The 16,217-nt window shown below is 42.1% G+C and overlaps 1 protein-coding gene across 1 annotated transcript; it reads left to right on the plus strand.

Annotated features, from left to right (window-relative positions):
• Positions 1 to 247: 247 nt before the first annotated feature.
• On the plus strand, positions 248 to 11,926 carry LOC147638460 (uncharacterized). The gene is made up of 2 exons (XM_086798778.1): positions 248 to 422; positions 11,682 to 11,926. The coding sequence occupies exons 1-2, from the start codon at positions 248 to 250 to the stop codon at positions 11,924 to 11,926; spliced, it is 420 nt and encodes a 139-aa protein (XP_086654904.1).
• Positions 11,927 to 16,217: the final 4,291 nt, after the last annotated feature.

Genomic DNA, 16,217 nt, shown 5'->3' on the forward strand with positions numbered 1-16,217 from the left:
AAAGAATGCCCTTTTGAGATATCGTGTCTTGAAATGCCATGATTTCTGTGCTTGCTCAGAATCGATATAATCAGAATGCTTTGGATTTTTTTTTCAACTGATGCTACTGGAAGGTTTGATGCCATAAGATTTCAAGTCAGGAGGGAGTTCAAACTTAGTACCTCTACTAGTTGCTGCATTTGTTGCTCGCCTCTTCTTCTCAACGCGCCCTTTTCCATCTCACACACCCTCTCTCTCTCTCACAGATATGGCTTCCCAAAAGGGTTCAACTACTGGTGCCGATGCTATAAAAGACATTGAGCTAGAAAAGGTGCAGGGTGCTTCAGAAGCTAAGTTTGTGAAAGTGGGCTCTTTTTGGGAGAATCAGACTGCTATTATCCACATTCTTTGGAGATTTGGGTGCAAGCTATGCAGAGCCAATGCCTTGGAGGGCGAAAGCAAGGGATGGTGGTACAAAATTGGTTGTCCTTGACACCACCTAGGCTTGGTAGAACGAGAGTAAAGAAAAAGAGGGCAAAAAGGAAATAAAGGAGAAATATTAAGCTATGAAAATTCCCTGAGGTGTTATACTTTAGTCTTTTTTTTGAAACGTCCCATAACAGATAGACGTGGGTGGAGATGTGGGTGCAGATGCAAGGAAGCAGATTTCTCTCTCTCCCTCTCTCTCTCTCTCAGACCTCCCCTCTCTGTCTCTCTGTCTCTCTCTCTCTCTCTCTCTCTCTCTCAGACCTCTCGCTGCACATCCTCTATCCCCTGTGGAACACCATAGCCCTCTCTCTCTCTGTATAAACATGGCAGCTCAGGTCATCAGCATATTTACAGAGACTTTGCTGGAGGTTGAGTGTGATTCCTTCACTAACCTTGACTCAGGGATACCTGCATTTACAGAGGATACTATCAATGAAACCCAAGCTGCTCACAAACCTGTCGGTAACCAAGAATTTCTCCGGGGCTATTGGATGCAAAAGAAGCGTGAGCAATGATGCAAGGAGCGCAATCCTGCTAGGGAAGGTAGCCTTTCAAGAACCAGGTCAAGGAACAATATATGCAAAGCCATGGCTAGATGTTGGCGTCGACAGACCCAAGGACTAACAACAGTAGAACAACAGGAAATTCTAGAGCAGCTCATGCATCATCAGCCGTTTTCCAAGTTGAGGAGTTCGGATGTGCAATCGAGTCTTCTTTCCAACGTTCGCAACACATTGACTCAATTGAAATTACCTCACTCTGCAAGTGAGCTGTTTGTAAAGAGAGCCTCTTTGATGATGATACTGAACAATGGTGATCAGAGAACAATGTCAGTGAACCAATCCAAAATTGCTGCTGTCTTGGGTGTTCATCGCAGTCGACTGGAAACGAAAGATGAGAATGAAGTGTTGCCACTTAGTGCTTGTCACAGACAATTGCCTTTGTATACAAGTATCACAAGTGAAACTAGAGATTTGGTGACCGCTTTTTGGAAATCTGAGACAAGAGTTTCACCAAACAAAAAGGATATTTGTAAGCAGAGGATCGAGGCAAAATGTGTCATCAAACATCCAATTCATCTTCTAGATGACTCTCAGGTAATATGTTTTTGCTACAATGCAATCCATGGTGGCCTTGATTTCTGTTGGAATAGTTCAAAATTTGTAGTCTTTGGGCAGCACTGAAAGCTTGGCTGTTCAGTACCAAACTGGTAGTTTTTTACCAGCAATCACTCTAGGCCATAAGTACCAATTTGGTACTGCAATCATTGTAGGTACTAATTCCCATATCCAAGTACTTACCATTGTTTGAATTCCCAGCTCCATAATAGTATCATTGTAGGTACCAATTCCACCTCCATAGGATTAAATTTGGCACGTCTCTGAATTTTGCATTGTACCCAACAGGATTCACGGTACAACTTTTGGTTGCAATGTCCAAGAGTAAGGAAGCACAGTCTCAATTTGGCACTTTTGAGAAGTACTCACACTTGGTAGTGTAATACCAAATTAGGTTTTGGAGACAGATTTGGTGCTTTCAATGTATCTTGCAAAGTACCAAATGGATGCATAGTACCAATTTTGGAGCGTTTTATATCCAGAAAAGTATCCAATTTTGTACTAGGCATCCAATTATGGTACTGTAAAGTATACAGAGAAATAGCCAATTTGGTACTGTGGATCAAGTTCGGTACTATGCAGGGTGCTTTAAGTGTGCCTGGTTAGTACCTAAGGTGTTCCACAGCTCCAATTTGGTTTTTTTGGGCACCACTTACACTTGGTAGTATAATACCAAAATGGTTTTTGGAAACAGATTTGGTGCTTTTAGAGGATACTGAAAAGTACCAAACTAGATGCATAGTACCAATTATGGCGCTCTTTGTATCCAAAAAAGTATCCAATTTTGTACTAAGCTTCCAATTATGGTACTGTGAAGTATACAGAGAAATAGCCAATTTGGTACTATGGATCAATTTTGGTACTATGCAGGGTGCTTTAAGTGTGCCTGCATAGTACCTAAGGGGTTCCACAAATCCAATTTAGTGTTTTTGGGCACCACTCACACTTGGTAGTATTATACCAAATTGTGTTTTGGAAACAGATTGGGTGCTTTTAGTGAATACAGAAAAGTACCAAACTGGATGCATAGTACCAATTTTAAAGCTTTTCTGTATCCAAAAAAGTACCCAATTTGCCACTATGGATCCATTTTGGTAATATGCAGTATGTAAAACAGTACCAAATTGGGTACTATGGTTCTAGCTTGGTACATAGAACCAAATTTGGTGCTTTTTTGTATTCACAAAAGCACCCAATTTGTTACTATGATCCAATTTGGTACCATGCTTAATGTAGAAAAGTATCCAATTGGGTACTATGGTCCGCCTGGTAATAAATAGAGCCTAATATGGTGCTTTTCTGCATCAAATTTGGCACTATAGTCTGTTATCTGGCACTACAGTTCCAAATTTGGTACTTTAGAATGAGTTGGTGGTTTGCAGTACCAAATTTTGTACTATAAATAACTTAGGTGCTTTACTCTTGTTTGATAGTATTCTGAGCTCTAACGTGGTTCATTTTTTGTTTAAAGGTGAAGCTCTACAAAAGATTCAAGAGCATGTGCGGTGAAGTTGTCACTTAGGTCCTTTGAGACACTCAAGCCTTTTTTTGTCCGAAGATTGAAAGAGCGCTATACTTGCTGCTGTATTTACCATATCCAGATGGTATACTTCAAGGATGCTTTCAATCAAATGCGCCAGAACAAGTCTGGCCATCACGGCAAAGAACATCCATGTACATGCTCCGTTTGTGGTACACGTAGTGAGGCAGGCCAATGTTCTGCAAACCAGGCTGTTTTTCAACACATAAGTAACTTGCTGGATTTTATATTGTTCCCTCGTCCTAAGGAGGGTGAATATCATGCAAAGAGATGCTTGCTTGGAGAGTGCCCCAAATGCGGTGTACGAAAGTTGTCATTCTGCCCAGCCGAGATTGCAACAGATAGCAAGGAGGTGATTGTTAAGATATTCCAGGATGTGGGCACTGGACAAGTTAATGGTGATGGAAAAGAGAAGAAGCGAAAGGACTTGGTCGTGGAAAGGATGAAAAGTGCAACTTTCATTCATCTCTTTTCAGATCATCTGAAAAGCTTCGTTAAGCACAACTTTATGTTTAGGTGGCAGGCCCAACAATTCAAAGACTGCTTGCTTAAGTTTCCCAGAGATGTTGTGGTATCTGTTGTTGATTTTGCAGAGAATTACAGCTTGAAAGTGCAAAATGAGATCCAGTCTATGCATTGGTGGTCAACACAGGTAACAATACTGGTACACATCTCTTATATCAGAAATTTAGTAGGAGCTATTGAGAAGATTGTGCATTTTTACATATCAGATGATAAGCTCCACGACACGCTCTTTGTTCAGCATTGTTTTATGCTGCATGACAACTGGATGAAACAGCAAGGACACTGTTTGCGTTATCATTGGGTATGGTCAGATGGTGCCGCTTCACAGTTCAAGGCACGAAGACCACACTATTTCGTAGCCAGGTATTATCAGTTGACAGGATTGCTTATGATGCATAACTTCTTTGCTTCAGGGCATGGAAAAGGAGAGCATGATGGTGCAGGTGCTATTATCAAGAGAACCCTGACGCACGAAGAGCTAAAACCCGATGGCTGGCCCATGAAGTGTGCGACTGATGTGGTCAATTTTTTGAACGCAAGGTTTCAACCGACAACGGAAGGTGGAAGTGCCAGCACAAGGAGGGTGTTCTGGTTGGTTTCACCAAATGATGTGCTGCGTTTTCCATTGTGGGACTGTAAACCAATTGCAGGCTCTCGCTCATTCCATTGTGTTGACGGCTACTCAACGCACAATCCATGTGATGTGCGTTTTCGTACACTATCATGCTTCTGTGATCCATGTGTGGAGGAGATGCAATAATAAACAGCACATTGAAGAATGGAAGTATGTCTCCATCGAGCCATTGATAGAGTCAGTACAACCTACAAATAGTGATGAGGACGACGATGATGAGGAGAACTACAATGATTTGTTTTCCTCCCATGTGAGTGAGGATTTAAGCATGCCTATGTATGAAGGAGACCCTGAGGTGTTGAGCCAATTATTGTCCATTTTGGGGATAACTTTGCAGTGAACGCAGCCGAGGAGAAGGAGGACTTCTACCTTCTTAAGTGCACAAAAACCGTTTATGTAGCACCAAGAGTACTGAAGGACCTTTGGCATAACAAGATCGTAAGAGGTGGATTGCTAGTTGAGGGCTTGTACTATGCCCAGGTTGAGGGCAAAGTTGATACCTATACCCTATTAGATAAGACACCACCGGTGATGATCTACTCGCATCTTGTTAGAGCCATACGGTTCCCCATGGAGGCTATCCCTGGCCTCCATCACCACTTTAAACTATCCTCAAAGATATATGAAAATATCTACAACAGTATGCCATATGAAGACGGAAGTGACCAGGACGGGAGCCATACAGTGTTTACCCCAACTACAATTCTAACCACTGGCAACAGTTGTAATTCTCTTGAATAGAATCTTGCTTGTGATCAGTACTGTCTAATTCTCTTGATTAGAATCCTACTTGTGATCAGTACTGTCTAATGCTATTGCTGTGTTATCAATTTGGTACTGTGCTTTATTGTTTTTAGCTCTGCTGTGTTTTTGCAGTACCAAATTTTGGTACTGTTCCTTTTTGTTTTCACCAAGTAGTAACAGAAAAGTACAAAAGCAGTAGCCAAAAAAAGTACATGTACAAAAAGATAATTATCATTAAATGCCAAAGGCAATGTACAAGCATACAGAATCTTTCACACATCAGGGGGGTCAAAGCGGTACGAATACCCCTCCATAGATACAAATTAGTTGACAACGAACAAGGAAATTTCATCCTCAACATCAAACAAGGGATTCCGGTGGCTGTAAGCAGTGAGGAACTTATCAGCTAGCCACTCGGAGATCCACGGGAAAATGACATCCATAAGATACTTCGGCTTGTCGGGGTCATAATACTTAGGCTCATATGACCGGATGCAGCAGCACGAGTCGTAATCATTCTTCAAGGACTTGTATCTCGTGTCGTCCACAAGGAGGGTGTTCGTTTCATTGAATTGCGGATACTTGCGCCACACTGTTCTTAGGAGCTTCAGAAAAATAGGCTTGTTACCGAACTCCTTCGCAAGGACTGGCACATCTCTGAGTTTGGTAGCCCACCTCTCACAATGAGACTGGTCAAAAATATCTGTAAAACAGGTAAACCAAGCAATTAGAATAGCAGCACAAATAAGAGTACCAAAGCTAACAAAACAGTACATAACAGTGAAAAGGTACCAAACTTGGTACAACACAGTACCAAAGTACCAAATAACCAAAGTACCAAACACAGTACCAAAGTACCAAATAACCAAAGTACCAAACATTATAAAATGGTGTACACAAATGTTACCAAGCACAGAACCAAGTACCATAGTATCAAAGCACCAAACAGTACCAAATTGTGTACAAAATAAAAAACACAATTTCAAACTACCATAGCATCAGAGTACCAAAGTACCAAAGATAACCAAAGAGTACCAAATTATGTACAAAACAGTGCCAAATTGTGTACACATGAACAAACATAGTCCAAAGCAGCATAGCACCAGAGTACCAAAGTTCCAAAAAGTACCAAATTGTGTTAGCAGTGCCAAAAGTACCAAACTACCAAATAGTACCAGATTGTGTACAGAACAGTAGCAAAGCTAGCCAAACAGTATCAAAATCAATAAAACCAGTTGTGAAAGTTTAGGGATAAATACCTAAAAAGAGGCCTTTCATCTTCATCAACCAAGGGAAGCAAGCATTCATTATGGCCATCAGGTTCTTCCTTTGGCTACATGACCAGAGCATCACGTCGCATCGCTTCCTCAAGTTGACGATGAAGTCCTCCGCATCAGGTCTGACGACACAATATTTGTATTGAGACACTTGCACACCTCGGGGCCTAACTCCATCTGGGAACAAGAGCTGCCACAAATCCTTGGGTGCTTCAACATAATCCTTCAGTAGCACTCCATTGACATCCAAAACAACAAGGCGCCTATTGCTTGCCATTACATGTATCGGCATTGATGTATCCGGTGGTTGTTCATGTAGCCACCAATGGTCCCCTGTTGTAGTACCACTAAACTATATGAGTAGAAGAACATAGCCTTTTCGCAAAAGCAAAGTTAGACATTGGGCACCAGTAAAAGGTTACAAAACAGTGACAGTAGGACATGACAGTTTACAAACACATTGACACCTTTCAAGAGTAGAGCGGCATGACACAAAACGCATCGACAAAAGCAAAATGGGCTGGTATTTCAAATTAGTCCAGAAGCAAGTACAAAATGCTGTAACATCAGCTAATTTTTGTAGCCTTGCGGCTTGAGACCACCACCAATGGGGCGCTTTCTACATTTCATAGCGAAGAGCTCGAAGAGGGTGGCTGAATCATTGCTATCACCTGTTTCTAAGGGCGTTGCATCAGGTGTCTCCTCCGTAGCTCTGTCCTTCCCCACACCTTTTGTATCCTCCATGCCTTTAGGCAACTCTACACCTTCACCCTCCTCTGCACCTTTAACCTGCTCTGCACTTTCAGTAGCTTCCCCCGCCTCTTTGGCCTCCTTCGTGCTTTTAGCCTCCTCTACACCTTCAGCCCCCTCTGCACCTTTAGCCTCCTCAGCACTTTCAGTAGCTTCCCCTGCCGCTCTGGCCTCCTCATTGCTTTTAGCCTCCTCAGTGTCTTTGGGCTCCTCTGCACCTGCAGCCTCCTGTGCTTCCGCTGCCCTATTTCCATTCTTCCTCCTCTTTCTACCTGCCTTGTCCTTTGCAGATGTTGATGCCGTAGCCAAAACCTCTGCCTCTGAGAGAACTTCAACTGTCACCGCCTCAACAGCCGGCATCTCTTCATTGTTCTTCTCGCCTTGGTCAGTCTCTTGCTCAGCAACCTCCTCAATCAGATCACTTCCCCCCTGTTCTTTCTCCTCCGGTCCCTTTTCGTCTTTGTCTCTCTCCTGCACTTCCGCTTTTAGTCGATCTTCCCCCATGCTTGAGTCTACAGCAGGCTCAGCCCCTTTCCCTTCCCTTGTGTTGGCATCAAGGTCTTGCAGTATTTTCTGCACTGACTTGTAAGGATCTTCTTTAAACATGTAAGTGGCATCTGACTTACTGTGACCAGGGAGATCCTTCCTATCCTTTGGGGTGGTGTCATGGGTGTCCGCACCGAAAGATTCTCTACCTACATATGCACAAAGATGAAAGACAAGATTAGATCATCAGTTCAAACAATATAAACATACAGTGTCCAACACAAACACCCCACTTACTCTTCAATAATGACCTCCCTGACACCCAGGCCTTTGCCTCCGAAGGGATTGTGGTGTTGCAATGTGCCTTCATGCACATATCTCTTGTTCTCAACACAGCTGCAAAACACAATGGATGGTACTGATGCCTGCAGGGAAGCATGAAGGTACCAACCACGTAAGAAGCCTCCAAAGCCTCCCCACAGGCAACACAAGTACCAAACACATGAATTGTGTTGGTAGGGTCCACAACATGAGGCCTTGGAGTCAATGTATATTTCATCCCCCTCTTCACATCAGCACACAACTTATGTACAAATTCTTGATGGTCTTGGGTCTCCAAGCATTCATTGTGGAGCTTCACATACTCCATCTGCAAAACAGACATACTCTATCTACTTATCCACCAAAACAAACAATTAGCAAGGAAGTACACAAGCAGTACAAAAACTGAACCAGAATAGGTACCAAAACAGGTAAATTGTACCATAACAGTTCTAAACAGCACTAAATGGGTACAATGAAGTTTCAACAACTCCCAAGCCAAACCCAAGCAGAATAAAAACAGTACTAAAAAGGGTTGGATTGTACCAAAATAGTTTTAAACAACACTAAATTGGTACATGAAGTACCAAAAACTACCAGAACAGTACTAAAAAAGGTTGGATTGTACCAAAATAGTTTTAAACAACACAAAATTGGTACATGAAGTACCAGAAACTACCAAAACAATACCAAAAATGTAGCAAAGCAGTACCAAAATAATATCAAATAGTAGCAGAATAGTACCAAATACTACTAAAATAGTACCAAATAGGTTACAGACAGTGCTAAAAAGGTAGCAAATCAGTACCAAAATAGTAGCAAACAGTAGCAAAATAGCACCAAATAGGAAACAAAACAGTACCAAAACAAAACCAAAAAGTAGCAAAATAGTACCAAAATAGGTAACAAAACAGTACCAAGACAAACCAATGACAAACGAAAACGGTACCAAAAGGTTAACAAATCAGTCTCAAAAAAGTACCAAAAGGTAACTAAACAGTACGAAAACATGTAAATTATGCCAAAACAGTTGTAAACAGCAATAATTTGGTACAATTAAGTACCAAAAACACACAAGACTCCCAAAAATACCCAAAAGACCCAAAAACTTGTCACAGTGAAATTCCAAACTAGTACCAAAATAGTGCAAAAAGTACCAAACGAATCAAAGAAAACAAAAAATACCAAAGATAATACCTAGATAGCACCCAAGACACATTTAGCACTACCATATAAGACCAAATAAAAGCTCAACTTCAGTACCAAAACACTTCAAAAGAGTACCACATGAAGCAAAGAAGCACAAAAAGTACCAAAGTTAGTGCCAACATTGAACCCAAGATGTAACTGCAATACCTTAAAGACTCTAAAACTTGTAGCTAGAAAGTACCAAAGCAGTATCATAATAGGTCAGAAGAGTTTCAAATGAACAGCAAAGCACCAAAAGTACCAATCATGGGTGCAACCAATTATCCAAGACAACCAAAGGCACCCTATTAGACTAAACTCAGTAACTTGAAAGTACCAAAACAGCACAAAAATAGTTCAATAGAGTACCAAATGAAATAAAGAAGCACCATTAAGTACCAAGAAAGGCAGCAGCACAACACCAAGTGTTATAAAAAATACCAAAACAAGTAAAGAAAGTACCAAAACAGTTCAAGAAGTTCCAAAACCACCAAAAATGTCAGCAGATAAACCAATCAAGAAGTGAAACATGCCAAATTGCCAAACCATGTGCAAATTAAACACTATCAACAGTCAAACACAATGCAATAGGCCAGAAATACAATACCTCCTACTGTTCAACCTCCGCTTGGAGCTTTTGGATATTTTCGAAAACGCCGTGTTGTCGCAACAAGCGCCGACTTGCTCCCAGCTCAGCCTCCACCTCTCTGATCTCTTCATTCGGAACAGGGATTTGTTGCTGAAGCTGAACAATGCGTGCTTCCAGGGTATCGATGTCTTCCATCAAACTCTTCACCACGTCCTTTCTACCTTCATATACCAGTAGCTGGTCCTTGTTTGCTTGAATAGAGGCCTTCAGGCTTCTGAGGTTTGACCATCCTAGATGTGACACTGGGTCTGCCAGTCTTTGCAGCAATGCCTCTAAATCAGGTAGGTAGTCAGCAATTACCCCTCTGCAAGCATTATCTGGTTCTGTGCAGATATTACTACCACTTTGAGTCATCCGGGCCTTCTTATCTGAATGCAGGACACTGCCAAGAGAGGAAGCATTTTGCCTCCTCCATGCCTCAATTTTACGCTCAAGCCCGCCACTCCTAGATGATATCATCTGCAACACTCCTTCCCCAAACCGGGCCCATGCTACTTTATGCCCTGCTGGGTCTTTTTTCGCTGCATGGCATTTCTCAAAAGCGTAGCACGTAGCAAATTTGTTGGTCAATTCACCACATGAAGGGGGCCCCTGGAGAATAGAAGTCTGCAGTCTTCCACCAGTTGTGGCTGCAAATGGTTTAAATAGATCTTGCTGTTCTTTTGGTACTCGAACTTGAATACAGTTAACCATTGGTCGGGTGGCATGTCCTCATCAGTCAAGTCCTTGAAGAGTTTGCCCTCAAGACTGAGACCGTACTCTTCATGCAGGTCCTCTACCGTGTAACAGAACCTGGTTTGTTGAGAGTACTCCTCCATTTTGTTCTTACCTAAAATGTGTTCAAAACAAATCAGAGAATTGCTGACTCCTATAGATTAAATGTGGTGCCCGACATTATGTCTAATGTGAGGTGATGCCCTACAGAACCATTTGTGGTACTCAAAGAGTACCAAATTTGCTACTGCAAAGTACCAAATATAGTACTGTTCATTTAACTTCAAATGTCAGTGCAGGGAGTGAACATGCACCATTTACTTAGCACATGCATATGCCAATGAATAGCGTACCACGTCTTGACTTGCTGGTAGATTTTGATTCGTTGACGTCGAAGAGGAGTGAGGTCCGTTCGGAGTCGACCTTGCACTGTTTTGCACTTGCCCTTGTGTTGGGACTGGCTATGTGCTCCGGCTTTGTTTGTTGGGGGGGTGTGGTGGAAGCACCCTTCTTTCTGCTACTGCCAGGAGACACCATGCCCTCCTTTGCCTTCGCTTTCGGTTTGCATGTTGAAGGTGACGCTCCCAAATATAGTACTGTTCATTTAACTTCAAATGTCAGTGCAGGGATTAAACATGCACCATTTACTTAGCACATGCATATGCCAATGAATAGCGTACCACGTCTTGACTTGCTGGTAGATTTTGATTCATCGTTGTCGAAGAGGAGTGAGGTCCGTTCGGAGTCGACCTTGCACTGTTTTGCACTTGCCCTTGTGTTGGGACTGGCTATGTGCTCCGGCTTTGTTTGTTGGGGGGTGTGGTGGAAGCACCCTTCCTGTGCCAGGAGGCACCATGCCCTCCTTTGCCTTCGCTTTCGATTTGCATGTTGAAGGTGACGCTCTGCTGGCAGTAGCTCCCTTGGCCTTTGGGGTCCTCATGGCTAGACGACTGCTCTAGAGCAGAGCAGCTCTGCTACAATCGAATGCGGGGGGAGACAGAGAGAGAGAGAGAGAGAGAGAGAGATGGTGCGACCAGACGACGCCTGCTTAGTTCAAACAGAAATGAGCAAAAACAATAAAAAATTGAAACCACTACCACCACTAATGACACCACTACTCTCACGGGGTGGTATTGCACAAAAGATTCTCGAAGATTTTAAAAATAGTTCCTAAATACAAACCTTTTACCCTCAAATTCCCCCCCAAAGTACCAAAAAGGTAGAAAAAAAATTGGCCCTTTTCTTGTACCACCAACCCTTGCTTTCACCCTGGAGCTGCAGAAAATTATCCCCACTTTGGAGGCAAACAATGTGCGGGTTGTGGCCGTCGGGATTGAAAAGCTTGGCCTTGAGGAGTTTCAACAAGGTGGCTATTGGGATAGAGAGCTTTACATTGATAATGCAAAGAAGATACATCAGGCATTGAACATTAAGTCAGTGGGAATTCTAAGTGTGGCTAAGATGCTTTACGATGTCCGTGATGCTATCAAGAAAGCCATGGCTAAGGTCTGAAGGTGTTTTCTCTATAAGGGGTTGTGTCTGTGTATTCTGGTTTTGCACCATGGCCTTCACCGCGAGGTCTTCTTCCTCAAGCTTATGGCGATCAATACTGGGCCACCTTAACGGCAACCAGCAGTAGCACCCCTCCAGCAGCTGGAGACGAATACGCAAGGTGGTGGCTTGCGTGGCAAAAGTATAAAGGATTTTTTTTTAAAGGGAATATCCGAATATTAAGGGAGGCGCAGCGTATTTTTTAAATTGGGAAATCCGGATTTTTGGCTGCAAAAGGGGATGGGACCGAATTCCCTGCGGGAAAAGAGAGGAAAACCAAACAGACGGCATACTGTAGAGGGGTGTGTGTAAAAATCAGAACCAGAGAGCAAATCGACCAGAGATTCAAAAAAATGGAGGATAACTTCTGTTCAAGCCATGTAGGGATTTGAATTACAGAGGAAATCAAGCTGCATCTAGTGATACGCTTCCTGAAATTTTCGAAAAATGAAGGGAACCGCTGCCAAATTCATGCAAAAGACGACTGGCAGAAGCCTTGGAGAGATGTTTGGGTAATTGTGTAGAAGCTGAGGCTATCGTTTATGATAACAAGCTGCTGGCGTCGACTGAAGCTGAGGAGTCGCTTGCATCGACCAGAGGAGCTAAGGTGGTCGTGAGTTGGCAAAGGATGATTATTTGAAAGCTGCAATTTTTTTCGCCATCCTTCTTTTGTCGCTATTGGTGATATCAAAGAGGCTGATGCATGCTAGCTGGGAGACCGTCCTTATCCAAGAATACGAATACAAAGTAAATTTGTTCTATCTTCGGATGTACATAACCTATAACATCAATGTATAAAGGAAGAGATTGACAATCTTTGAGGATATCACTTGTTGGGAATTAATGAGTAGGATCTATGATGCATTGATGGATTAAAGTTGTTAATCAAGCATGATGCTACCCGATGCTACCCAATAAACATATGTATCGACAGTTTGGCAGTTGCTCCATTGATGCTCTTATGGGTTGTATTAGGTCCCTTGCCTTACAAGGGGAGGTGCTCTTTTTTTTGTGTACATGGTGAGTGGTTACTTTAGTTTGGATAAAGGAAGGTTCATAAATCTATAAAGGGAGAGAGAGTGAAGCCCTGGGTTCAGCAGACAGACGTGAAAGTTATAACCTTGGATTTTGGTTTGAGCCATGATGCTTATGATGGTTTTTGGTACAACTCATATGTCTTGCTGAGATTTGGTATGTAAATATTATGGTTCCAGCTTCTGCTGGTGGTGCCCCTTGAAGAGTTATATGTTTTGTTTCCTTGCTGGGATTTGAAAGTTACTCTCACAGCTAGAAGTCTTGCACTTTCCCAGCGACACCGCCCACATCACGACAGCGTTCAGTTCCTAAAGTCCCTAACTCATAATCCTTGACACTCTCTCTTTATTTTTCCAAGGCTACTACTACTACCACTACTACAAGTGCCCCTAACTTTGACTAAAGTGCTCACACATACATCTACCACATGGCCTAAATCATCGGTGGCTCAGAGATGGTTTTACTCTATTGGGATAGGTTACATTGGGTTGTGGGGTCTCTCTCTCTCTCTCTCTCTCTCTCATAGAAGATATTCTTACTCCTCTACCTTAGGAGTCTCCATCATGAAGTTTGTCGATGCCGATCCTTCTTCATTTGGTTTGTTGTAGCAGTCTCTAGCCATGTGTCCTGGCTTCCTAGTGTTGGCAAGTGAAGATTCTTCCTCCTCCCCTACCTCCTTGTCCTCGTCCTTGTGCGAGGCCTCCTCGGGTATAGAGTGCTTTCTCCTCTCCATTTATTGGGTCCAATCCTTTCTTCTCTTTGGCCTTGTTCTCTTGATCTAGTAGAGCTCCTTATATCTCATGTAACTTCAAATCTGGTACATTCTTTAAGGTTTCCACAATGTTCTCATACTCTCCCTTGTCCACACTCTTTAGAAGCACTGCTAGTGCCTCGTCATCTTCTACTTTCTTCCCAATGGCTACAAGTTGTTGTTTGATGCTTTGGTATTTGTTCAAGTGTGTGGTTAGAGGTTCAATCTCCTTCATGTCAAGTTTGTAGAATTGCATTAGCAGATTTATCTTTGAATTCTTTGCTTGAGTGCCAAACAATTTGTTAATCTCATCCCATGTATCTTTAGCTTGTTGTATCCCTGCAATGTGGTGAATGATTTCATCATTTAAGCTAAGTGCAATGAGTTCTAATGATTTCTCATTTCTGCTCTTCCACTCATTCTCTCCATTCTCCTCTAGACATTCATCTCTTCCCTCAACTAACCCCTATAGATTCTTCCTCATGAGCAAATACATGGTTTTTGTTTGCCATGTATGGAATTGCTCCCCGTTGAATTTAGCTACTTCTTGTGCAATGCTCATGATGATGTGAAGGGGGTCTTACCTCTTGATCCAATTCAAGATTCAAGGGCAGTGTCTACCTTTTTACAACTCCAATTTGGTGTTTAATGATGATTACAACAAGTTTACAAGCATGAATACACCAAAAAATTACCTAAAGCCAAGGATAGTTGGTTTTGTACTGGATGGTTTGGACATCAAACCAACTTCAAATTGCAATCTAAAGTGATAGAGATCTATATCAGATACCCAATGGTAGTTTGAACCATCAATTGCACCAAAAATATAGTGATTAGCACACAAAATAGGAGACTAATTAGTGAGATTAGTCCCCTATTTTGTGTGCAAAAAATAGAGTGTATGGGGAGGCGAGATCTGGTGCCTTAGAGTTCAAATGAGCTCAAATCCTTTTAAGGGCATCAATAGCAGTTAGTGTAGTAGAAGATGAACCCCAAAAACATAAGCTCTGACCAACTATTAATCTCTGTTTTACCAAAGTCACTTGTAGATTTGATCCCGACCTTGATGCCACTTCTCATTGATGAATTCTAAAAAATCTGAGATCATAGGCGTGTAGAGCACCCTTGAAAACCTCTTGGTCTAAGAGAAATTACACTAATTCCATCTATGGAAGTGTGGATCTACGTTTTGCTGGAGAAAAAAGGTGCCTGTAAATTGACGTCTCCTAGCTGCATCTGTCGGCGATTGGTGATTCTGAGATGCCACGCCTAGGTGCTAGTGTTGAAAAATGGGTGTGTGAATCTTGTAGGCAATGGAGCTATCTGGATGGAGAGATCTAGGCTCCCACCAAGTGTAGGTACTACAGAAGAAGGTAGAAAAAAAGGCTTATAAGGGTATTAGCATCTAATTGGTAATTAAGAGAGTGATTAGGCTTAAAATAGTAGCTGAATGCTAAGCTGGCTCTGATACCATGTTGAACTTGCAACAATGTGATGAACTATGGTGGATCAAATGCAAGAATCAACATGATTAGCAAGTAATTAGAAGGTGATTAAAGGAAGATTAGTGCACAATTAATCTAATAGTATAATGTAGGAATGGATACTTAAAAACCAGCAAATTCTCATTAGGCTAATTCCTCAATTTATAGCATTTACATCCATAAGGTTCCAAGAACCCACTCCCACTAATTTCTCCTTGATTTGTGCCACCTCCCCTACATCTGGGGACACCTTTTCCTAGAATCTTTCCACACCCCTATATTGACTCATGCTACCCTTGATTCTCTCATCTAGTAGATTCCTCTCACCTTTTCACTGCAACCCACTCAATTACTGACTCCCTTTTACAATCTCTAGCTAAGGGCTTGTTCCCGCCTACACACCCATTCACTTGCATATTTCAACAATATAGGACCACAATGGATAGTTAGTCCCATCAGGTTTGTCCTTAGCAGCAGCAGACAACATGTTAAATACATCACTACTATGACTGTCTACCAGATGCAAAATCTTTCAACACACTGCAAGTACTTATTAGTAATCACTGAATGCAATCCCAGATGGCTGCCAACTGACTAAATCACTTGCAAAGTGTATGCAAAATAGCACAGAGGAGAGAATAGAGTGTTACTAGCAAAAGTATGATTGTCGATGTTGTTGAAGACATTGTAGATGTTATTGCACACCAAACTTTGTCGTTGCACAGCCCAAACACGCAAAATCGAGCAGAACCAATCCAAAATTATGCCTCTCTAGAACGTCTTACGAAAACTTTGTGGTGCCCAAAATGCACCCGAAATGTGTCCAAATCGCGTCGCGGACCTTGAAAATGTTGTATACTTTGTATACATCACACTACAATATACACCCTCTTCTCTTAAGAGGGTATCTCAATCGGAGACAAAAAAAACAGGATTGTGTGAGGAGAGAGGTAGACTACTAGATCAAGTGTCAAGGAAGCTA

This window comes from Cibotium barometz, chromosome 5 (genome assembly GCF_041138505.1).
Source record: "Cibotium barometz isolate CiBa-2024 chromosome 5, ASM4113850v1, whole genome shotgun sequence".
NCBI classification, from domain to species: domain Eukaryota; kingdom Viridiplantae; phylum Streptophyta; class Polypodiopsida; order Cyatheales; family Cibotiaceae; genus Cibotium; species Cibotium barometz.

Bases quoted from the DNA above. Each gene is read 5' to 3' on its own strand.
- LOC147638460 (XM_086798778.1), top strand. From the start codon at position 248: ATGGCTTCCCAAAAGGGTTCAACTACTGGTGCCGATGCTATAAAAGAC. The intron at 423-11,681 runs CCTTGGAGGGCG...CCCTTGCTTTCA, and splicing joins CAAGCTATGCAGAGCCAATG to CCCTGGAGCTGCAGAAAATT.